The sequence below is a fragment of the Lepidochelys olivacea genome, assembly GCF_965140295.1.
Source record: "Lepidochelys olivacea isolate rLepOli2 genome assembly, chromosome: 25".
In the NCBI taxonomy this organism is placed as follows: domain Eukaryota; kingdom Metazoa; phylum Chordata; order Testudines; family Cheloniidae; genus Lepidochelys; species Lepidochelys olivacea.
The window spans coordinates 4391990-4416011 of record NC_140435.1 but is presented as its reverse complement, the minus strand read 5'-3'; the positions used below and the strand labels follow the sequence as shown (position 1 = coordinate 4416011).

Here is a 24022-nt window from a genome sequence, read left to right as displayed (position 1 = left end):
TGAAGCTGTCAATTCATCATTTCTCTTCTTCAGACAAGGAGAGGAATCTTCTAAAGACAAACACACTTTCACTCTAGTTCTCCCTCTCAATCTCTTTTTGCAATAATACAGAAGTATGTAGACAAAGTGACTTGCTTATGGTCACGCAGCACATCAGCAGCACATCCTAGAATAGAACCCAGGAGTCCCAAGTCCTAGTTCTCTGCTCTGACTACTAGATCTCCTGGCATCTCAGTTACTATTTGATTTATAAAACTATGTTCATTGAGTATCATTCACACTTCATTCAACTTCAAAGTCAATGAGAGACACTCTGAGTCAGCAGTATCTTTGTTATTCTAGGATAATTTATTACACAGAACATTTGAAAAACATTTCGGAGACAGGAGCCAGCCTACATTTAGAGTCTGGGAGGTCCTGTTACCCTCCAGCCTTCTCGCTTGCCTATCTTTGTAAAAGCAGCCAGAAGTCCTAGCGCCACACATGCTGAGGAACCAGTGGCATAGCTGTGAGCTGGGAAGAGAATGAAAGAAAGATATGTTAAGTTAGCAGTATAAAGTATGAGTAAATCTTAACACACTTGGATTACTCTTTTGATACCGATATTTGACTACAGGCAGCCCAAAGGGCCGATGGAAAATAGAAATTTAGGATTTCTTTTCTTAAAGATACATGGTGTTCCTGCTTCCAACCCAGGCAGTTTTTGAGGTATCAAGCCCTTATCCCACAGACCCGTCTCCTATGTGAATCAAGTCCTAACTGCTTACTTTAGGAACTAAAATGTTCCCTGGTTTTTACTCCCATTAACTTGGCAGCCAACACAGCTAAGAAAAGTAGAGCCAGATTTGATTTCTTCCTGATCAACATTTTTTAAGTTCAAATCATATATACCTGAAGAAAACCCACTGAAGAAAATAGGGCTCCATAAGTATCCCTGAGGGCCTAACTGTTAGTGATGTGCAAGAGGCAAGAAATCAGCTTGTCTCTCAGAGTACATGGAGAATTTGCAGAGCTAGCAGCTAAATTAAGAACACCTCTTTACATGAAAAATGAGTTGCATTTGTTAAACAGTAAGCATGGAGCCCCATAGTTAATTGGTTACATCATCACATTTGAGATCAGAACTACAATTTAAACAGACATATTGCCCCATTAGCTAGGCTGCAGGTGCATTCAGCATAAAAACAAGCGCAGCCTTCTTTCCCTAATCTCTGTAAACCTTTCTCGGTTTGCTGAAGATATCCCAGGATGCACTACTGGGTTGCATCATGGATTGCAACAGGATTTCTGGTATCCAATGTCACAGTGATGTATTCTGGGTCATCTTCTATGAACTGAGGTGTCAAGAGAATTTCAGAGAAAAATAATGTCCGAGAGTAGTTAAACTCTGTTCTGTACCCACAAGCTGGCTTTTGGGGTTAACTCCATTTTTTTTTGCAGTTCATCTTTGAAGCTAGCTTTGGCCCCCCCGATCTATCAATGTTTATTTTGGTGCCAGACCGGAGCAGCTTAATTTTTTGGACCTTAACCAGTCTGGATTGGTCCAATGTAGCTCTTCTGAATTTGGCATGGCCTCCACTCATCTTCTGGGAGATGCCTTTTCCTGAAAGGACTGAATCTATGAGGGCATCTTGCCATTTTCCTTGGTGAGCAATTTGTTAACTGAGATGGGGTTCATTTCAGTGGCCCACTACAGGCAATTAAAGACTGATGTTTGAGAGATGTGCATATCACCATGATAACTAAACAGATCCAATTTTAATATATTAATCATATCCATGGACTAGATTCTTATGCATCAAACAATACACTTCCATGGGAAGGAGGTAACTTCCTTTATGCAGGGGTTTAAGAATTAGACAATTTTATAGAATTTATATAAATACATTAAAAATACTTCATGCTGTTGATACATTTCAACCTCTATGCTGACCACAACTTACTTCTTGCACCCAAGACAATGCCTGATGCACAACCTCCTATGAAATAATTCAGGGCATCCTCCGGATCCTCCCGGACTTGGGCACTGAGGCAAGTGGTCAATCCAAATACTGCTCCCAAAGTAGCTGTAAGGAAAAGGTAAATAGTAATGGGTACAGCAAGCAAGTAACTGAGATCTACAGAGCAGAAAACATGCTACCCAGAGGCCTGGTGCACCAGGAACAGCCAGAAAAGCTATGGTTTTACCTTTCTAAATATTTATCGCCATGAACAAATATCAGTAAGTCACAGAAAAATGGCATTTTCTAGTCAGGTGAAGCAGACAGCCTGACCAGCTGGATTCAGCATCCACACTCCCACGTTTTGTGTAAGCAAAAAGCTGCCAGAAAACAAATCAAACCATTTTTGTGACACAAGTTCCTGTTTGTTCAGATATACTATTACACCCCCCGCACCCGGGCAACTCTATACCCTCTCTTCTAAGTCTACTCTCTTTTCGGTGCACATTCTCCCCTGGGCATGAACTCAGAAGGGTGTTTATGATACAAGTCACAAGTCAGCCTATAGACTGTAAACTAGCATTACATTACAAGGCTCTACACCAGTTTTCAATTAGAAAATATCAATGCCAGTTCTTGCTAAAAAGAGCACTAGAGAACATGAAACTATCCCAACAGACTGAGCACACAACCCCAGCCTCCATGCTTCTGCCATCTTGGACCTGGGAATCAAAATACAGCATCTCATGCAGTAATGCAGAGCACCTACCTCCAAACTACTGGGTGGCCTTAGGAATAACGATCAACAAATTCCTTTTCAGGAGTGAGGACTGCTAAAGGGATTATTAGTTTCCTAACGTCACGAATATTAAACTCCACCCCACTATTCTGCACTCTTTCTTGCTAGCATTTCCCCCAATATACGCACTGAATCTTCTTAGGAAGTGTCTGAGGAAGGATTGCAACCCAACTAGGTTCAGTCAGCTAAGCTTCCTAGATGACAGACCTTGAAAAATCCTGCTTCTGGGTACATGCACTGCTTCCTCACTGCATAAGCATCCAGACACCTACTCCTGCCTATGCTTCAGAATGATTCATGAACCAGGGAAGGACAAGCATTCAGCCACCTAAGAGGCTTACTACAGTAGGCATGGATGCTTAGAGACAGCTTCCCAGACTGGGTCTCATTCAAATCCAGCTGGAGGGAGATGGTGCCACCCACCTTGTAACTTTTAGTTCAGTGGTTAGAGCACTCCCTGGGCTTTGGGATAACCAAGTTCTGCCAGATGGGGAGAAAGGATTTGAACTGGGGTCTTCCACCTCTCAGGAGGCTGCTCTAACCACTGAGCTATGGGCTATTCTGATGTGAGGTACTCTCAGTCTCTCCTGCTGAAGCTGTTCCACTGTGGATAATTAATGAAAAAGTGACTAAAGCAAGGGACTGGACCCAGTGTCTCCCACCTTCCAGGTGGGTACCCTAACCACTGAACTACAGCGTGATTCCCATTCTGTCTCTGGCCAAATGACTATTTCACCGTAGATAAACACTTAAGAGTCACTGGGTCATGCTTTCACTATTTATCCAGAGCACAACAGTGTCAACAGAAGAGACTGATGAAGTTTCACAACAGAAAGAAAAAGGAGTACTTGTGGCACCTTAGAGACTACCCAATTTATTTGAGCATAAGCTTTTGTGAGCTACAGCTCTCTTCATCGGATGCATACTGTGGAAAGTGTAGAAGATCTTTCTATATACACACAAAGCATTTTTTCCATGCATATAGAAAGATCTTCTATACTTTCCACAGTATGCAGCCGATGAAGTGAGCTGTAGCTCACGAAAGCTTATGCTCAAATAAATTGGTTAGTCTCTAAGGTGCCACAAGTACTCCTTTTCTTTTTGCGAATACAGACTAACACGGCTGTTACTCTGAAACCTTTCACAACAGAATATCCCATAGTGCCTCCCTGGCTAGCTCACTGGCTAGCTTAGGCGAGGAGCCGCCTAGTGCGAACAGAGAAGCAAAAAGAGGGAGTTTGCCTGGGAACCATCCAAGAGGAGCTACGGTGAGTGCTGCACTGTGGGGCCGTGTTGTGAGCTGGTGGGTTGAATATCCGAGCGTCTGTCTGCTGTGACCATTTGTTTGACTGGTGCTAGTTGCCGGGACTGTTTGACCATGTGTTTGTTTGTTTGAAAAGTGTGACTGTTTGATTGTGTGGTGGTTTCTTTGAAAAGTGTGATTTGGGAGTGCTTTGTTCCAGGTGGGCCTTGAGTGGTTGATTGGAGGGAAGGCTTTGAGCTGGGGCAATTGTTTTGAGTCAGAAGCCTTATAAAAAGAAGCAGCCACTTGTGAACTGAGTGAGCTGCGAACAGAGGGAGTTTGCCTGGGGGCGGAGTTCCCACAGAATTTTTGCCTCTCAGGCTTCTGTGAGCAGTAAATACATTATCTGAAGAGGCTCTTAGAAGGAAGACAATATGGATAGTGAGCGATCAGTTGTTGTGACCTGCACAGGATGTGCCATGTTTGTCTTTCTCCCAGAGGACAGAAGTGACTTCATCTGTATGAAGTGCAAGCTGGTCTCCATATTGGAAGAGAAGGTTAAAGGACTAGAGATCAAAGTATCAACCCTGCGTTGCATCAGAGAAAGTGAAGAGTTTCTGGACAGAAGTCAGCGTTTGGTAGTGCAGGCACAGCATGCTGAAGAATCAGAGAGGGCAGTGCAGAATGGGGAAGAAAACTGGCAGCACGTGACCTCCAGAAGAAGCAAGAGGAGAACCCACGTACCCCCAGTGCAGATAGAGGTAAGAAACCGTTTTCAGGCTCTCTGCACAGGTACTACGGCGGAGATTGGTTTGGAAGAGTCATCCGAGGGAAGGGATCAGAAGGAGACCCCACTGACCGAAAGGCATGGGATGCATTGTGCTGGGGATGGGGGTTCCATGACCACCACTCCCAAGAGGAGGAGATGGGTGGTGGTGGTTGGGGATTCCCTCCTAAGGGGGACAGATTCATCCACCTGTCATCTAGACCGAGAAACTTGAGAAGTTTGCTGCTTGCCTGGAGCTAGAAATCAGAATGTGACTGTGTCTGATCAAGCCCTTGGACCACTACCCCTTCCTACTGCTCCATGTGGACACCAATGATACTGCCAAGAATGACCTTAAGCAGGTCACTGCAGACTATGCAGCTCTGGGAGGAAGGATAAAGGAGTCTGAGGCGCAAGTCATGTTCTCATCCATACTCCCTGTTGAAGGAAAAGGCCCAGGTAGGAACCATCAAACTGTGGAAGTAAATGCATGGTTATGCAAGTGGTGCTGGAGAGAGGGCTTTGGAGTCTTCGATCATGGGATGCTGTTCCAGGAAGAAGGACTGCTGTGGAGAGATGGGATCCACGTACCAAAGACAGGGAAGAGCATCTTCACAGGCAGGCTTACTAACCTAGTGAGGAGGGCTTTAAACTAGGTTCGCTGGGAGATGGAGACCTAAAGCCCTGAGGTAAGTGGGGAACTGGAATACCGGGAGGAAACACAAGGAGGAGGATGCAACAGGGGAGGCCTCCTGATTCATACTGAGAAAGTAGGGCCATCAGCTAGTTATCTTAGGTGCTTGTACACAAACGCAAGAAGCCTGGGACGCAAACAGGAAGAATTGGAAGTCCTGGCACAGTCAAGGAAGGATGATATGATTGGAATAACAGAGACTTGGTGGGGTAACTCACAAGACTGGGGCACTGTCATGGATGGGTATAAACTGTTCAGGAAGGACAGGTGAGGGAGGAAAGATGCAGGAGTTGCACAGCATGTAACAGAGCAGTATGGTTGCTCAGAGCTCCAGTATGAAACTGGAGAAAAGCCTGTTGAGTGTCTTTGGGTTAAGTTTCGAGATGAGAACAACAAGGGTGATGTCATGGTGGGCATCTGCTATAGACCACGAGACCAAGAGGATGAGGTAGACAAGGCTTTCTTTGGACAACTAACAGAAGTTTCCAGATCACAGGCCCTGGTTCTAATGGGGGACTTCAATCACCTTGACATCCGCTGGGAGAGCAATACACAGACAATTCAGGAAGTTTTGGGGGAGTGTTAGGGACAACTTCCTGGTGCAAGAGCTGGAGGAACCAACTAGGGTCCATGCTCCTCTTGACCTGCTGCTCACAAACAGGGAGCAATTGGTAGGGGAAGGAGAAGTGGGTGGCAACCTGGGCAGCAGTGACCATGAGATGGTCAAGTTCAGGATCCTGACAAAAGGAAGAAAAGAGAGCAGCAGAATACAGACCCTGGACTTCAGAAAAGCAGACTTTGACCCCCTCAGAGAAGTGATGGGCAGGATCCCCTGGGAGGCTAATATGAGGGGGGAAAGGAGTCCAGGAGAGCTGGCTGTATTTTAAAGAAGCCTTATTGAGGGCACGAGAACAAACCATCCCGATGTGCAGAAAGAATAGCAAACACGGCAGGTGACCAGCTTGGCTTAACAGAGGCCTGGTCCACATTACAGGGTTAGGTCGAATTTAGCCACATTAGGTCGATTTTAAAATGAATGCATCCACACAACCAACCCCATTCCACCGACTTAAAGGGCTCTTAAAATTGACTTCTGTACTCCTCCCCAGCGAGGGGAGTAGTGCTAAAATCAACCTTGCTGGGTCGAATTTGGGGTAATGTGGATGCAAATTGACAGTATTGGCCTCTGGGAGCTATCCCAGAGTGCTCCATTGTGACCACTCTGGACAGCGCTTTGAACTCCGATGTTCTAGCCAGGTACGCAGGAAAAGCCCCGGGAACTTTTGAATTTCATTTCCTGTTTGATAAGCATGGCGAACTCAGCAGCACAGGTGACCATGCAGTCCCCCCAGAATCGCAAACGAGCTCCAGCATAGACTGAAAGGGAGACACTGGATCTGATCGCTGTATGGGGAGAAGCATCTGTGCAGGCAGAACTCTGATCAAAAAGAAGAAATGCAAATATATTTGCCAAAATCTCATAGGGCATGTTGGAGAGAGGCTACAACAGTGAAACACAGACGTGCCGCATGAAAGTTAAAGAGCTCAGGCAAGCCTACCAAAAGACAAAGGAGGAAAATGGTCGCTCTGGGTCAGAGCCCCATACATGCCGCTTCTATGATCAGCTGCATGTCATTTTAGGAGGGGACCCTACCATTAGCCCACCACTGTCCGTGGACACCTGCAAGGGGGGAGTCTCATGCAACAGGGAGGACGATTTTGTGGAGGAGGAGGAGGAGAATGTGCAGCAGGCAAGCGGTGAATCCGTTCTCCCTGGCAGCCAAGACCTTTTCATCACCCCGGAGCCAATACCCTCCAAAGGCGGGATTCCCGATGCTGAAGCTGGAGAAGGCACCTCTGGTGAGTGCACATTTGTAACTACAGTACAGGGTTTAAAAGCAATAGTGTTTAATGTTTGATTGCCCTGAAGAATTGGGATGCATTCGCAGCCAGTACAGCTACAGGAAAAGTCTGTTCACATGTCTGGGGATGGAGCAGGAATCCTCCAGGGACATCTCCATGAAGCTCTCCTGGAGGTACCCTGAAAGTATTCTGGAATCATTGCAGCATAAAGCATGGCAGCGAATGGTCCTGGGTTTTGGTCACATTAGAGCAACATTCGGTCTATATCTTTCTGTGTTAGCCTCAGGAGAGTGATATCATTCATGGTCATCTGGTTGAAAATAGGGGAATTTTTGTAAGGGAACAGTAAAAGGACCGTGTTCATGCTGGGCTGTTTGCGCTTGGCTAAAAGGGATCATCCTGGAGAACAGACACGCGCTGGGGTGGGAGGAGGTGTGTGCTACACATCCACCCGAAAACCACAGCCCCTCCTTTTAAATGTGAAACTCAACCCATTGCTTGCCATTGGAAAGGATGGCGCTGCAGTTTGAAACCATTCCTACATGTTATGCATAAGAAGCCAATCCCGCGTACCCTTTACGTTACCATGGCTGCATGGAAACCAAATTCTGCTGCCCAGCCATGTGTGATATGTCACCATACCGGCAGGTGCTCAATATAAAAGGCAAAATACGACCTTGTACCTACAGCACATGTGCTGTCTGCTGTGAATTGCTTGATTCACTGTGAAAGTCTCCCTTTTGTTCTCAGAAATGTATTGTCTTAAATTTTACTCTCCCTTTTTATCTCCCCCCAGGTGCAAATGTTTCTAGGTCCCCCTATCATCTCCGTCCCTGAGGTTATCACAGATTAGAAGGCGAAAAAAACGCACTCGTGATGACATGTTTTCCGAGTTCATGCAGTCCTCCTGCACTGATAGGGTACAGCTGAATGCATGGAGCCATTCAGTGAAAGAGGCTAGGAAAGCATTAAGTGAGCGCAAAGAACAGAGGCAGGAGCATGAAGAGCAGAGGCAGGAGGCAATGCTAAGGCTAATGGGGGAGCAAACGGACATGATGAAGCGCCTGGTGCAGCTGCAAGAAAGCCAACAAGAGCACAGCCCCCCGCTGCATGCATTGTACAACCACCTGACCTCCTCCCCAAATTCCATATCCTCCTCACCCAGATGCCCAAGAACGCAAGGGGGGCGGAGGGAGGGGAGAAGGCTCCGGGCACCCAGCCACTCCACTCCAGAGGATGGCCCAAGCAACAGAAGGCTGTTATTCAAATAGTTTGATTTGTAGTGTGGCTACAACAAACCATGTGGCCTTGTCCTTCCCTCCTCCCCCACCCAGGCTAACTTTGTCAGTTACCCCCCCCTCCTTTTTTTTAAGAAAGAATGCATGGTTTCAAAACAACAGTTACTTTATTTCAAAGGGGGGAGGGTGGTTGGCTTACAAGGAATTAAAATGAACAAAGGGGGCAGATTTGCATCAAGGAGAAATACACACAACTTTCACACCGAAACCTGGCCAGTCATGAAACTGGTTTTCAAAGCCTCTCTGATGCGCAGTGCGCCTTGCTATGCTCTTCTAATTGCCCTTGTGTCTGGCTGCTCAAAATTGCCAAGCGATTTGCCTCAACCTCCCACCCTGCCATAAATGTCTCCCCCTTACTCTCACACAGCAAGCAGCAATAACAATGGGAATGTTGGTTGCACTGAGGTCTAACCTAGTCAGCAAACAGCGCCAGCGAGCTTTTAAACATCCAAAGGCACAGTCTACCATCATTCTGCACTTGCTCAGCCTACAGTTGAACTGCTCCTCACTACTGTCCAGGCTGCCTGTGTACGCCATGGGAGCAAGGGATAGGCTGGGTCCCCAAGGATAACTATTGGCATTTCAACATCCCCAATGGTAATTTTCTGGTCTGGGAAGTAAGTCCCTTCTTGCAGCTGCTCGAACAGCCCGGAGTTCCTAAAGATGCAAGCATCATGCACCTTTCCCGGCCATCCCACACTGATGTTGGTGAAATGTCCCTTGTGATCCACCAGTGCTTGCAGCACCATTGAGAAGTATCCCTTGTGGTTTACATACTTGTTGGCAAGTTGGTCCGGTGCCAAGATAAGAATATGCTTTTAGTCTGCTGCCCCACCACAGTTAGGGAAACCCATTGCAGCAAAGCACATCCACTGCAGCCATGACCTGCACATTTCCCAGAGTCACTACCCTTGATAACAGAACGTCAATGATTGCATTGGCTACTTGGATCACAGCAGCCCCCACAGTAGATTTGCCCACTCCAAACTGATTCCCGACTGACCGGTAGCAGTCAGGCTTAGCAAGCTTCCACAGGGCTATCGCCACTCGCTTCTCAACTGTCAGGGCAGCTCCCATCTTGGTACTCCTGCACTTCAGGGCATGGGAAAGCAACTCAGAGTTCCAGGAAAGTGGCCTTACGCATGCGAAAGTTTTGCAGCCACTGTGAATCATCCCATACCCGCAACACTATGCGGTCCCATCAGTCTGTGCTTGTTTGCCGGGCCCAGAATCAGCATTCCACTGTATCAACCAGCCCCACTGCCACCATGATGTCCCAATTGCCACAGGCTGTGCTTTCAGGAACGTCTGTGTCCATGTCCTCATCAAAATCGTCCTCGTGCTGGCGTCTCTTAGCCTGGTTCTGCATATACTCCAGGATAATGCGCGAGGTGTTTACAATGCTCACAACAGCAGCGGTCAGCTGAGCAGGCTCCATGCTTGCCGTGGTATGGTGTCTGCAGGAGAGCAGGGTTGCAGCAGAAGCAGTGGATGACGACGGATGCCACGAGAATAGATATTTATACAGAACGACGAGAGGTCCTGCGAGGTGGATTCATGGCACCAGGAGAGCAGAGTTGCAGCAGAAGCGGTGGATGACGACAACATGGAGAAATTTGCTATTGAGACAGAGCTCATTTACAAGAGCAGGCGAGCAGAGTTGCAGCAGAAGCAGTGGATGATGACGGTTAGCAGTCCTACTGCACCATCTGCTGACAGCAGCACCCAGGACACAACAGCAGGGGTGATGGTGATTGCAGAGCCATTGGCCATTATCTTTGAAAACTCATGGCAATTGGGGGAGGTCCTGGATGATTGGGCACTATATTTGCCTTTTTCCATCTGCCACGAAGTCACTGGGGCAATGCTCTGGAACTACTCCGCATGAAGACAGCCAGGACTCTGGTGTAGCATGCCCCCCTCAATCCTCTCTTTTCCAGGCTAAACAATTTTTTTCAATCTTTCCTCCTAGGTCAGGTTTTCTAACCTTTGATTTTTTTTGCTCTCTTCTGGACTTTCTCCAATTTGTCCACATCTTTCCTGAAGTGTGGTGCCCAGAACTGGACACAATACTCTAGTTGAGGCTTTAAATGGGCTGAGCAGAGTAGCAGAATTCCTTCTTGCATCTTGCTTACAACAATATATCCCAGAATGACTTTTGGTTTTCTTACTACAGTGTTACATGGCTGACTCTTATTCACTTTGTGATCCACTATAACCCCTCAGATCCTTTTCTGCAGTATTCCTTCCAAGACAGTCATTGCCCATTTTGTATTTGTGCAATTGAATATTCTTTCCTAAGTGTAGTACTTTGCATTTGTCCTTACTGCCTCGGATTCCCCCTCTTCCAGTCCCCCACAATTGAGTGCCCAGCTTCCAGCAAACCTACCCCAAACGCGCCCGTTGCTCCTCCTTCTGGTCTTTGTTCTGCTTCCTGGGCAAAAGGTGTCACCTGGTCGCATTCCACTCCTGGTTCTCAGGTTACGAAGGGTATTGGCCATCGCCTATGTGCAGACAGCTGCTGGGCAGCCTCACCTGCCCCAAGGCCTCAGTGAAAAAAATCACGCACCCAGTTCCCATCACCTAAGCACTGGTGCAGTACACAGGGAAACTGAGGCATGCTCAGTATTCATATAAGACAGTAAGACTCACATGCAACATAACAAGATGAATAAAACCCCACTTTGTCACAGCGTGAGACTTGCTGGAGCCGAAGCCCGAGCCCCACCTGTTACGCCTTGTCTGTTTATTCTCTGACTAGAATAAATATATGATAAACTGTAAGTGACAATGATTGTCTGAAAATTTATGAAGGCAAAAACTGATTAAGCCTAAATTGAGTACACTCATGACTCATTTTCCAACCATACAATAACCTTCTGTATGTAATCAACCACTGGTTCCCCCTAGCATCAGTGCCACCTTCTCAGGAGTCCCTGATGAAACCCAGGGGACCTCTGACCCTTCTCTCATACAGGATATGAAGCGGGGAGAATTCTGTTAACTCTTGAGGTACCTCCCTATAAGCAAACAACAGATAGGGTAACATTACATCCCAGTCACTTGCCTGCTAGGTTGCATACATTCCTAGCATAGTTTTTAGAGTCCAACTGAACCTTTTGACTACATTGTTTGTCTCTGGTTGCTATGGGGCAGATATCAGCTGTTTTACCCCAAACATTCTCCATAATTTTCTAAATAACTAGGACATTAAATTTCATAGAATCATAGGACTTCACTAGCAGGAACCTCGAGAAGGCATCTAGCCCAGTCCCCTGCACTCGTGGCAGGACTAAGTATAATCTAGACCATAAATCTGACCTGATAAGTTCTCCTTTGGAAAACATACTCGGTTGAACACAGTGAACAGAGATGTAGCCACTGTGTCAGCCTCTATATTAGAGGCAGCAACTGGCAAAGTCTACCGGCAAAGTCCATTACTACCAGAATATATTTCTCTCCCCTCTGGACGGGCCAGGGCATCAGCCAAACAATATCCACAGCCACTCTGAAAAATGCTTCCTTGATTAGTAGTAAGGGGCCCAAGGAGCCTTTTTGTGGTGCCCCACAGGTTTCTTCCGCTTCTGACGTAAGTAACCAGACTCATTCTTTTACCTCATTCTGAACACTGTACCAATGAACATTGCTCTTTAACCTCTCAGATGTCCCCCTTGATCCCAAGTGACCTGCAAAACCAGTCATGGCCTAACATCAACTCCCCACATGATTAGCAGGCACAATCAATTGTTTAAGGCTCCCGAGGACTTCTATTTTTCTCCAGGGGAGCTTCTCTGAAAATTTTTCCCTCTTTTACAAAAAAACTTTCCATTTTCCTTATTTTGGGCCTTACTGAAGAGGATTTTCCTTATACCCTCTAGGGAGGCAGATGCTCTTTGCTCTGCTCCAGCACTAAGGCCTTGTCTATACTTTCAGGGGGGTTGACGTGCGGTGATCGATGCATCGGTAGTCGATATAGCCAGTCTAGTGAAAATCCACTAAATCAACCACAGATCGCTCTCCTGTCAACTCCTGTACTCCACCTGAACGAGAAGAGCAAGGGGAGTTGACGGGAGAGCGTCTAGTTGACGTTGCGTAGCGTGGACCCTGTGGTAAGTAGATCTAAGTATGTCAACTTCAGCTACGTTATTCACGTAGCTGAAGTTGCGTAACTTAGATCCATCTCCCCCCATAGTGCAGACAAGGCCTAAGAGTTGTCTCAGGTATGAGGCACGACTCCTCCCCCATCCTCCTTGAGACACTTTGCTATGCGCTTCTTAATATAGCCTGGAAGTGCCTCCTCCCCACTCAGCTACCTTTCCTTCCTCACAGTTCACATCTGGGAACTCAGCTATGTATTCCTTGTTGCTACGAGTCACAGAGATAAAAACAGGGACTCCCTCTTTACTCTGGGCTTCTGCCCCTCCCTCTGTGGTCTATGCTCACTGAACAGTCTGTCTTGTACATAGGAAACAGCAATATCAGCTGCCTCTTGTATAGTGGCAGGGGTTGTATCCCAAACTGCGGCTCTGATTTCTTCAGAGCATGTAGTCAGGAAGTGTTCCTGTGCAAAGAGGTCAAACAAATCATAAGCCTCTACCCCTTTGCCCACTTTTTCATTAAACCACACATTCTATACTCATTCTCTAGGACTCATCTAATCATTCCTTTTGATATTTCTGAACCTTCGCAACACAGCTTTTTTTAAACTCATATTTCAATGCCTCTCCTATGTCCATCTCATTAAACATTTGCAATGCTTTGCCCGAGAGACTGGAGATCAACATGGGTACCTTCCTTCCTTCTGCAATCTTGTGCAGCTCACATACTCTTTCAAAAGTGGTGAAATACTCTTCAATACAACCCCTCTATCTGTAGGTAGGTCACAGTTTATCCCAGCAGGGTGACTTTTGGGGAGGACTGCTTGCTGCTTGAGGATTTTATACCTGCATCTCCAGCATCCTGTGTTTGTGCTCTCTTCTCATACTTCTGCTCATCAAGCTCCATGGTTCGCCGACGTACAGCTTCCAGGGCTCTCTGCTTGTCACTCTTTGGCTCTCTGTGAAGCTTCCCACTTCTGAAGCTCTCATTCCTTGTCCACTGTATCTTCAATCTGACCAGCTCTAACTGTATGGCTGTTTCTCTGAAGGTTGTATCAGGCTGAATGTTTATGGCTGCACCCCCTTTTCTTTTGCTCACTTTGGGGGTTCTCTTTTGTTCTATTTCCCTTACCCGAAATAAACAAAAAATAAACGGTAACCTATTTTTGTCTGTTTCCAACCTTCTCAGAATCTTAGAATCAAATTCACCAGTGCTTAGAGTGTGATCCTTCGCTAACCAGCAAACTGTGTGTAAATCCTGCCACAACTACACCACTGTGACAGTTCTCAGGGTGCCCAGGGTGCACCTTCCTACTCCAACCCTCACCTCCAGTGAGAGAGAGAATTGTGTGGCAGAGCTCAAACTTTGTCCACGAAGGTCCCATGCTTCCAGGCAGTTTATGCTAGCCTCAGAGGCTCACTGCGACCCTCCACGTAACCCTTCTCCCTCTAGGGCCAGGGTACAGTCTACTGAGCCCTTTTCATCATAAGCCAGCAAGGAGGTTGGGGAGAGAACTCCTACGGGCTTATTCCAGAACAGTTTAACCTCCTGTCCTGACAGGGGCCTGTCTTCCCCTCCCAGGAGGTGTTTCTGTAGTGGCAGGTGGGGGGAACCCGGGCCCGCCCTCTACTCCCGGTTCCGGCCCAGGGACCCTAATGGCAGCAGCTGTTGGCAGCTGACCTTTTACAGCCAGAGTTGCTACATTTCCCTGGGCCACTTCCCCACAGCTCCCCCGGTTCTCTCTCTTAATGCTTTCTTCACCCTTACCTTAGGGCTCCCTTCCCAGTTGCTTGAGGGTGTTTCATTACCCAGCCCTTCAGCCGCAGTTCCTGCCCTTTGGCTCCCTGGCTCTCTTTGGCCTGACTGGAGTAAGCCCTTTTATAGTATCAGAGGGGCCTTAATTAGAGTCAGGTGTTCACATTAGCTTAACAGCCTCACCTGACTCTTTGCAGGTTAATTGGAGTCAGGTGTTGTCACAGAGTCCCCGGGCAATGCTCTGGAACTGCTCCCTACGAAGCCAGTCAGGACTCTGGTGAAGTCTCCTCTCTGTGAGAAGACTGTCTTCAGGTCAAGAAGCTCACACAGCTTCCACCTTCCTGGGTCTGACCTTGGAGCATTCAGCATCCTCTGCCCCTCCGTGTGCTTCCCAGAGCGAGTCCGCCCAGGCGGGGTCCTGGGGAAGCCAGAGGGTCCTGCACTCCAACTTTGCAGTCAGACATGACTCTTAGCCAGCCAGTAAAACAGAGGTTTATTAGATGACAGGAACACGGTCTAAAACAGAGCTCATAGGTACAGAGAACAGGACCCCTCAGCTGGGTCCATTTTGGAGGGCAGTGAGCCAGACAACCACGTCTACACTTCACTCCTCGTCCCCAGCCAGCCCAAACCGTCTCACTCTCCACTGGGCTTTGTCCCTTTCCCGGGCCAGGAGGTTACCTGATTCCTTTGTTTTCCAACACCTTTAGCTATCACCTTGCAGGGGGAAAGGGCCCAGGCCATCAGTTGCCAGGAGACAGAGTGTCCGCCATTTATATACACTAGCCCTTTGCTCTGCAACAATTACACCCCCTTATCCCATCACCTGGAGACTTAAGAAATGCATAGGGGAAACTGAGGCACTCCTACAGTATTCAGAGGAAACATTAAGAACAGTCCCACTTCATCACAGTCCACCCCAGTCTGGAGAAGCCCCTGCTCTGGTCAGTCAGGGAACAAAAAACTGCTTATCCAGTGGCCAGTATATCTGCCTTCTACTACTCTGCTGTACCCAACTGGCCTGGGTCTACCACAATTGCTTGTGCTTCACTGGGTGTCAGCTCCCTGACACCATCAGTCTGTTGGCCACCCAGACAATCGTCTCTGGCTAGCCAGCCCTTGCTTTGCCTTGCAGATTAACCAATAGATGTATCCCAGTCCCCAAGACCCTTTCCAGCATTCTCCTGTAGTATTTAGCCCCTTATCCACTAAGCACACAGAATTACTAGTCAGCTGTCCCCAAAAGAACAGCATACACAGCAGCTTGTTTGATTCAGCTCAGGATCAACTCCTGTCTAATATCACAGTACTGAGACAGATTTATAGTGAAAAGCTAGAAACTGGGACTGAACAGGGGATGAATCACTCGATAACTGCTCTGTTCATTCCCTCTGAAGCATCTGGCACTGGCTAGTAGGAAAACAGGATATTGGGCTAGACAGACCACTGGTCTGATCCAGCATGGCCATTCTTATGTATACGTTTATTATCACTTTTTTAAGATTTAAGAGAGAATGAGTTAGGATAATAGAAACAGAAAGGTTACATATAAAACAAAATCATAACATGATTCCTAGAAACCACTTAACTTTAACAGGCTAACCGACTGTGTAAAGAAGCTTATCTCACTCCAAATGTCTTTTGCAGCATTTCAATCAAGCCTGTTTGAGATCTTGTTTTCATGAACGTAAATAGGCTGTCCATTTACTTCCTCAGGTGAAAGATAAAGAGGTGTCTCTTTGCCTTCTGCTTATACCTGCAAAGCTCACTGTAGGTCTTCAGAGATAGTAGAACACACATTGCTTGTTTTTACCCCTGCGTGATCTTTTTCTGTTGATGCCGTATGTAAATAGGGCTTCCATTGCAATGGTTTACCATGTTTAATTTATATTTGATAGACAGATAAACATCTTACCTCCTGACTTGAAGAAACCTTGTTCTCTCTTTGGTTGGTGGCAGACTTTAAAACATATTTTCAGTACATATTCACAGCTTGTTAAATATTATCAGTACATACATCATGCAACAATTACAAGGATCAGTACAATATGAGCTTTTTAATTAGAAACCTCACGTGACATCATTACTGGATAAACAACATGAATGTAGTGTGTTAGGTATTGTTGATTTGCCAGGTTTGTTAACTGCTGTTACACAACAGTAAACCCTTAGCCAATTGGCATTCTGGGGTTCTTTGGGTCACAGTAAGTTCTTAGGAACTGATGATATTTGTGACCATCAGTGCTAACAAGAAGTAGGAAAGTATGGGATTTGCTTCCATAAAATTTTTCCCTCCAGCTCTGAAGAGTCCAAACTCTAAGGAGTAAGGCTTATGTCTACACCACACAGCTTTTAGCGACAGGGCTGTGTTGCTGCTGTTTGTTGGCTCTCCTGCCAGCGAAAAACTTCCACCCTGAATGAGAGGTGTTAGCATTGTCAGCAGGAAAGTGCTCCTGCCAACAAAGAGCTGTTCATGCCGGCGCTTGTCATCGGCAAAACTTTTGTCTTTTGGATGGGGTGTGTGTTTTTTTAACACCTCTGAAAGACAAAACTTTTGTCGTTCAGTTGCCAGTATAGACATAGCCTAAGTTATTTCAGTTTTAAGTTATACCTACAGAGAGTGTTGAATCCGGACAGCAGCTCCTTAAGCTATCACGTACAGTTACGGATATTAAATTATCCGCCTCAAAACATGTAATTTATACCCAGACTAATTTGACATTTCAAGAGCAGCAGTAGTGAAGAAAGAGTGAAAGGAAACACCAACTATAATGTCCTGAATTTACACTGCACCCTTCATACCAGGATCTCTAAGCCAGCGGTTCTCAAATGTTTGTACTGGTGACCCCTTTCACATAGCAAGCCTCTGAGTGCGACCCCTGCCTTATAAATTAAAAACACTTTTTAATATATTTAACACCATTATAAATGCAGGAGGCAAAGCGGGGTTTGGAGAGTTCGCAATCCCCCATGTAATAACCTAGTGACCCCCAGTTTGAGAACCCCTGCTCTAAGCACTTCACCAAAATTAATTAAGCCTCACACCACACAAGTGTGTGCATGTAAATATTTTACGGCTGTCAAGTATCAGAGGGGTAGCCTGTTAAAATACAGACATTCAGGACTGCCTATAAAGGCCTATACTTTAAGAACTTAAGTGTATTTTTATCACTTAGCTAGTTACATGGGTATAAAAACAAAGAATCAAAATCACAAGTCTGCCTGCATATGGGCCTTCTCTCACTAGGATAGTCTGAGGCCTTGTTCTTAGGCTAAGGCCTTTGGCTAAGCAGCAGGGGCAGCCATAAGCTGGGAAGCGAACAGTCACATCCTCACATTCCCAATGAGTCACATTGAAATAAGATGGTATTGGGCTGTTAGGAATACAATCCTGTCCTGATAGTGTCTATCACCACCAGATAAAGATGGTTAAAGAAAAAAACAAAGTTTAATAGCATCCTGTCAGGCAAGAAATCACTTAATAGTTGTGGTTGTGAAATCCTCATTTCTGTATGTTTTATCTTTATGGCCCCCACTTTTCTATTGTTAATCTGTCTGGTTCTAATTGTTTCTGTCTGCTATATAATTAATTTTGCTAGGTGTAAGTTAATTAGGGTAGCAGGATATAATTGTTTATCATAGAATATCAGGGTTGGAAGGGACCTCAGGTCACCTAGTTCAACCCCCTGCTCAAAGCAGGGCCAATCCCCAACTAAATCATCCCAGCCAGGGCTTTGTCAAGCCTGACCTTAAAAATATCTAAGGAAGGAGATTCCACCACCTCCCTAGGTAACACATTCCAGTGTTTCACCACCCTCCTAATGAAAAAGTTTTTCCTAATATCCAACCTAAACCTCCCCCATTGCAACTTGAGACCATTACTCCTTGTTCTGTCATCAGCTACCACTGAGAACAGTCTAGATCCATCCTCTTTGGAACCCCCTTTCAGGTAGTTGAAAGCAGCTATCAAATCCCCCCTCATTCTTCTCTTCCGCAGACTAAACAATCCCAGTTCCCTCAGCCTCTCCTCATAAGTTTAGAGAATTATGTTACAATATGTTAGTTAAATTTCAGTAAAAGATTGGTTAAGGGATAGCTGAGAATATTACTATATAAACTGGGGTCAAACAGGAAGTGGAAAGAAAATTGGAATCATGTTTGCTAAGGGAGGGAATGGGAACAGGTAATAGGGAACGGGGAACAGAGACACAGGCAAGACTCTGCAGCATCAGAACTGGGAAGGGGGATACTGGGGAACAGACTTTGTCAGCGTATAGAGATAAGCCTGACTGGTGTGAAGGGCTTTGGAATATGCTTTCTTGGAAACTAACCCCAATAAACATCGCATTGTCTGCACTTCGGACTTCTGGTCTTTTGCTGCTTGCTGTCTGCGTGACAAGAACCTGAGAAGTGGGAGGATTGAGGGAAAGCCCTCTAACATAGCCGTGTTAGTCTGTATCCACAAAAACAATGAGGAGTCCAGTGGCACCTTAAAGACTAATAGATTTATTGGGCATAAGCTTTCGTGGGTAAAAAACCACTTCTTCAGATGCATTGAGTGAAAATTACAGATACAAGCATAAATATACTGGCACATGAAGAGAAGAGTTACCTTACAAGTGGATTTTATGGATTGGAACTCAGAGGCCGAGTGGTGAAGTTTGAGTTACCTAATAGCCAACATAAATTCAGTGGCAGACCTGGGGACAGAAGCCAGGAAATCCGGCACTCAATCCCTCGCATAATATCACCAGACCATACCTGCCTCACCAGTCACTTTACTTGAGAGGCCAATAATTTCAACAATGGGCTGTCCATTTAGCTGAATAAAGGCATCTTTATACAAGAAACTCAGTTGCTGAAAGAAACAAGGTCTCCTTACCCATCGTGACAGTGCTCGTGGCTGCCGTTTGCACAGCCTTAAAGGCCGACTCAGGCTGGAACAATATAATATGATATGCCGAACCAATCAAGCCTATAAAAGGGAAAACAGTTTTAATGAGCAGCAGGTCAGAGCCTGTGCAGAAGCACAACCTAAACGCAGGTTCCATGAGCACAAAACATGCTTGTTTATTACTGTGCTTGGCCTACATGGCACAATGCGCACCAGAAACCTCTACTACTTCTATTACCACCAGTATTATGGACAAGAGACGCATTACGGGTGACATCCTGGCCTCATTTAAGTCAAGAGGATTATTGCCACTGGCTTCAATAGAGCCAGGATTTCAGCCTAACCATCTAAAGCCCAATGTTATGCTTTGTTTGTGCTGTATCTCAAGCAATATGAAGGTGCAAGAGTAAAACTAGGGAACAAAATTAGATTTGCATTCAAAGGGCCTGTCATCCCCTGCACTGAAACTCAAGGAGATTTACAAGGCTAGTGGTGCAGCCACGCTTTTGATCTTCCACCAAACGCAAGATACGCATGGCTGAGTCATACTGATGCTACAGGGCAATTTAAAGGGTTTTATTTTAAATTGGGTTTCTAACCCTTTTTTTGCTTCTTTCTAATGCATACAGAAGGCCTGAAAGGTAAAGCGGTTTTGCGTTTTGTTGGGAAAGAAGGCAGTTACTCTGAATAGTCTTTTGTTGCTTGTGTTTTTATTTTAATAATATCAAGCCTGAGCTTTCTAGGCTTTGTTGGAGGACTTGTTGGGGGGCATCAGAGTTTACTGCAAGTCCTCAAGGCTCAATCCGGAAGGGTGCCAGGGACATGCATAGGTGCTTTGCTGGACTGGACCAGATTGCTCGGCACCATCCAGGATTCAGCCCTCACATTTTAAAGATGTTCACTCTTTATCAAAGACTCTTCATTAAGCATTCAAGTTAAATAGGTGTTAAATGAATCAAAAACTAAAATGAAAATCACTTCCCCTCAACTTTCAGGTCTCAGAGTAACAGCCGTGTTAGTCTGAATTCGCAAAAAGAAAAGGAGGACTTGTGGCACCTTAGAGACTAATCAATTTATTTGAGCATGAGCTTTCGTGAGCTACAGCTCACTTCATCGGATGCATACCGTGGAAACTGCAGCAGACATTATATACACACAGAGATCTCTGTGTGTATATAATGTCTGCTGCAGTTTCCACGGTATGCATCCGATGAAGTGAGCTGTAGCTCACGAAAGCTCATGCTCAAATAAATTGGTTAGTGTGTATATAATGTCTGCTGCAGTTTCCACGGTATGCATCCGATGAAGTGAGCTGTAGCTCACGAAAGCTCATGCTCAAATAAATTGGTTAGTCTCTAAGGTGCCACAAGTACTCCTTTTCTTTTTCCTCAACTTTCAGTCACTTATGATTAGGGCCCTCCCAAATTCATGGCTGTGAAAAACACATCATGGACTGTGAAATTAAATCTCCCCCATGAAATCTAGCTACTGAAGGGGTGGGGGAGAGGGAATGCTGGGGTGCCCCAGCTGGTGGCTCCTACCATTCACCGGGCCCAAACTGCTAGTCCACTGGGATAGGGAGGACAGGACTTCATCTTCCCCTGCATGGCTGCTCAGGGGCAGGAGGGGAAATCAGACCTACCTCCAGGTACCATCCTGGCTGCAGGAAGCTCTGTAGCTGCTGCCAGCTCTGAAGCAGCATGGGGAAGATCAGACCCACCGCCACCTCCAGAAATCACAACCCTTAAGAGGTGGTTGCTAGGTCAGTGGAAAAATTCTTTTGCTGACCAACCTGCATCTACAGTGGGGGTTAGGATCACTTAACGATGTCACACAGGGTGTGAAATTTTAGGTGTAATCAGGACTAAGATAGAGTATGAATTTAAAGGCCATTCCTGAAAAATTCCACATGTGAACACATGTGAACTGCATACTGCTACCACAACTTATTCACTGACCTAAACCAGCTATAGTTTTGCTTTACATTGCTAAAATAGCTACTGCAATCTGCCCCTGAAGTGATAACATGTCAGAGGTAGGTGAAGTGATCCCTTTACAATTTACAAAGCACTTTGAGATTATTTAGGATGAAAAATACTACAGATATGCAAAGTGTTTGTGCATTAATTAAAAGTAATAAACATTAAGAGGAGCACAAAGAGGGATGCAGCATTTGACCATTCCCCACACAAAAATACTTCACTCTTTTCCTCTCTGAATCACCCCAACCATTTCACCATTAAAAGTCAAATATCCTTATGAGGCAAATGTTAATCTCTTTTTATCAATGGGGAAATAATGGCAAGGAGATAAAGCAATTTACCCAGGTTAATGTGATTTGCATGTTAAGAATGAAATAAAATTTCAGTAAAAGGGCACTAATTCATTACTTTCATGGCAAAATGACACTACTTAATGCACACAAACAGAGCACTTCTAACTTTTAGAAATGCTTTCACCAAGGACATTCAAAAGCAAATATTGCTATTACAGCACTACTTTAACCACCCTGTATAGTCTGTAAATTTTATGGTAAATACCTTAAAAATTACATTTAAAAGGGAATTTGGAAAACTATGTACAGGCAATGTGACCAAGGTTAACATTGTAGAATTTTTAACTTTTGGACTTTGCATCTTAAGTGTTTGACTTTTTCAGCCCTTAATACAACTTTAATGGCTACAATTTTTGCATATAACTTGCTTTAAGAAAGGGAGCGGGTCTCCCCAGGGCTCTTTGGACTGAGGAGTTTTCAAGCTGCCTTTCCTGGCGCCGGCTGCTTTTGTGAGACTTCATGCTTTGCTTAAAGCCCCAGCTCCTGGAGTCCCGCCCACAAAGGGAGCAGGTGAGGGCTCAGCTTTCATCCCATTTGGCCAAGACTACACTACAGTGGGGATCAAGGGTATGTCTTCACTACCCACTAGATGGGCGGGCAGCGATCGATCCAGCGGGGATCTATTTATCGGATCTAATCTAGACATGATAAATCGATCCCTGCGGCTCTCCTGTCGACTCCCGTACTGCAAGAGGCACAAGCGATGGCGGAGCTACAGCAGTCGACTCACTGCGGTGGAGACACCCCGCTAACTTCAGCTACCTGATTCACATAACTGAAGTTGCGTAACTTAGATCGATCCCCATCCCCCCAGCGCAGACCAGGGCTGAGATCCATCCACCAGCAGTCGATTTAGCGGGTCTAGTAAAGACGGCCAAATCGACAGCCAATCGCTCCCCAGTCAGCCCCCTACTCTCCCCGGGAGGAGAGGAGAGGAGAGGAGTAAGGTAAGTGGACCCCGCCGATCTCGACCCCAGGCACGTCGGCTGCAGCGGTGTTATTCATGTAGCTGGCGTTGCACCGCGTAGGTCGACTTAACGCGGTAGTGTAGACACCAGCCAGCAGCGCCGCAGCCAGAGGCGGGCAGGAGCCAGCCGGACACAAGCCGGGCCTCATACGGCTACGCTGCGGCGCGGAGCCGCCCCGCGGGTACAGACGCGGCAACCCGGCCGGCAGCGGAGGCTCGCGCTAGCCGAGCGCGGGCCCAGGCGGGCTCGAGCCATGGCGGCCAGCGGGGGCTGCGCGGAGGGGAGCCGAGCGGCCTGGCCCGGGCGGACGGGGCCGAGCGGGATCGGCAGGCTGCGAAGCCACCCCAGTCTCCTCACCCAGCGCGGCCCCGAGGCGGCCGGTGATCCAGGCCCTGCGGGCGCAGTCGGTCCCCTCCGGGATCTCCCAGTAGCCGGACATCGCAGCGGCCGCGGCTCCGCAAGGGCACGAAACAAAGCACCGCGAGAACTCGCGGGCCAGCTGGGGTCTCGCGACACCTTCTCGTTCTCGCGGGCGTTCCTTCGTCCCCCTCTGTGAAAGAACTTCCGCTAGCCGCCCGCGCGCATGCGCACGGCGAGGCCCGGCGCCGGCGCCGCAGCCGCGGGGCTGCCGCCGGTGCGAGGTGCGATTCCGGCCGCTGCCCTGAGGCGCAGCGCCCAGCTGCAGTCCCCCGGGGCGGGGAGGGTGGGAGAGGCCTAGCTGGCACGGATGCCGAGTGAGGGCCGTGGCCACAAGGGTCTTCGCAGCGCCGGCGCGGAGCTCTCGGACGTGGGTTTGGAAAGTCGATAATCGATCCGAGAGAACCGCCGGGTGGCGATTGGCCGCCCGCGGAGCTGGAGAGTTAACCCGTCACTGGGGGACGTTTAGGCAGGAGGATGGAGGGTCCACGCGTGCCAAGCCTCGCTCTCCATCTTTCATTTCCCTGGGCGAGAAGAGAGGAGCGCCGCCCGCTTTCGTGGGGCATTGAGCCATGCCAGGAGTTTGCCGTTACAGAATCACTTGGGGCTCTGCTAAGGGCGAGAACTGTGGCGGCACAAGACCTTATATTTTGTAAAGGACTTTTTACTGTGCCTCATCCCAGAGGCCGCTAGCTCAGGACCTGGAGTTTAAAGAAACGTAGGAAATAGGCTTTCCCACAATCAGGGTTTACTTTCCACAACATCAAAACAGCTTTGCGCAGCCCCGCCGCTTGCATCAAGAGGAGGCATTGCACGTTGGGATTTGAGGCTTGTATGGGTCATGTCATTTGTGTTCAAAAGAGTAGCGGCCATAGCCACGTGGGCACTGCTTTGATGTTGTAGCTCGTGCGCTCACCCTCTGGCCCCCTCAGGCTAGCAAAGCGTGATAGCA

General features: G+C 47.0%; 1 protein-coding gene across 1 annotated transcript; it reads right to left on the bottom strand.

Annotated features, from left to right (window-relative positions):
• Positions 1-325: 325 nt before the first annotated feature.
• NDUFA11 (NADH:ubiquinone oxidoreductase subunit A11) lies at positions 326-23168 on the bottom strand. The gene is made up of 4 exons (XM_084614224.1): positions 23011-23168; positions 19339-19431; positions 1944-2066; positions 326-513 (listed from the first exon to the last, which is right to left on the bottom strand). Exons 1-4 carry the CDS (start codon positions 23090-23092, stop codon positions 401-403), a joined length of 411 nt encoding a protein of 136 aa, XP_084470350.1. The 5' UTR covers positions 23093-23168; the 3' UTR covers positions 326-400.
• Positions 23169-24022: the final 854 nt, after the last annotated feature.

Coding starts and splice junctions, on each gene's coding strand:
- NDUFA11 (XM_084614224.1), bottom strand. CDS start 23,092: ATGTCCGGCTACTGGGAGATCCCGGAGGGGACCGACTGCGCCCGCAGG. Junction 2,067..19,338: donor CACGAGCACTGTCACGATGG/GTAAGGAGACCT, acceptor TTTTCCTTACAG/CTACTTTGGGAGCAGTATTT. Junction 514..1,943: donor CATTGTCTTGGGTGCAAGAA/GTAAGTTGTGGT, acceptor TTCTCTTCCCAG/CTCACAGCTATGCCACTGGT.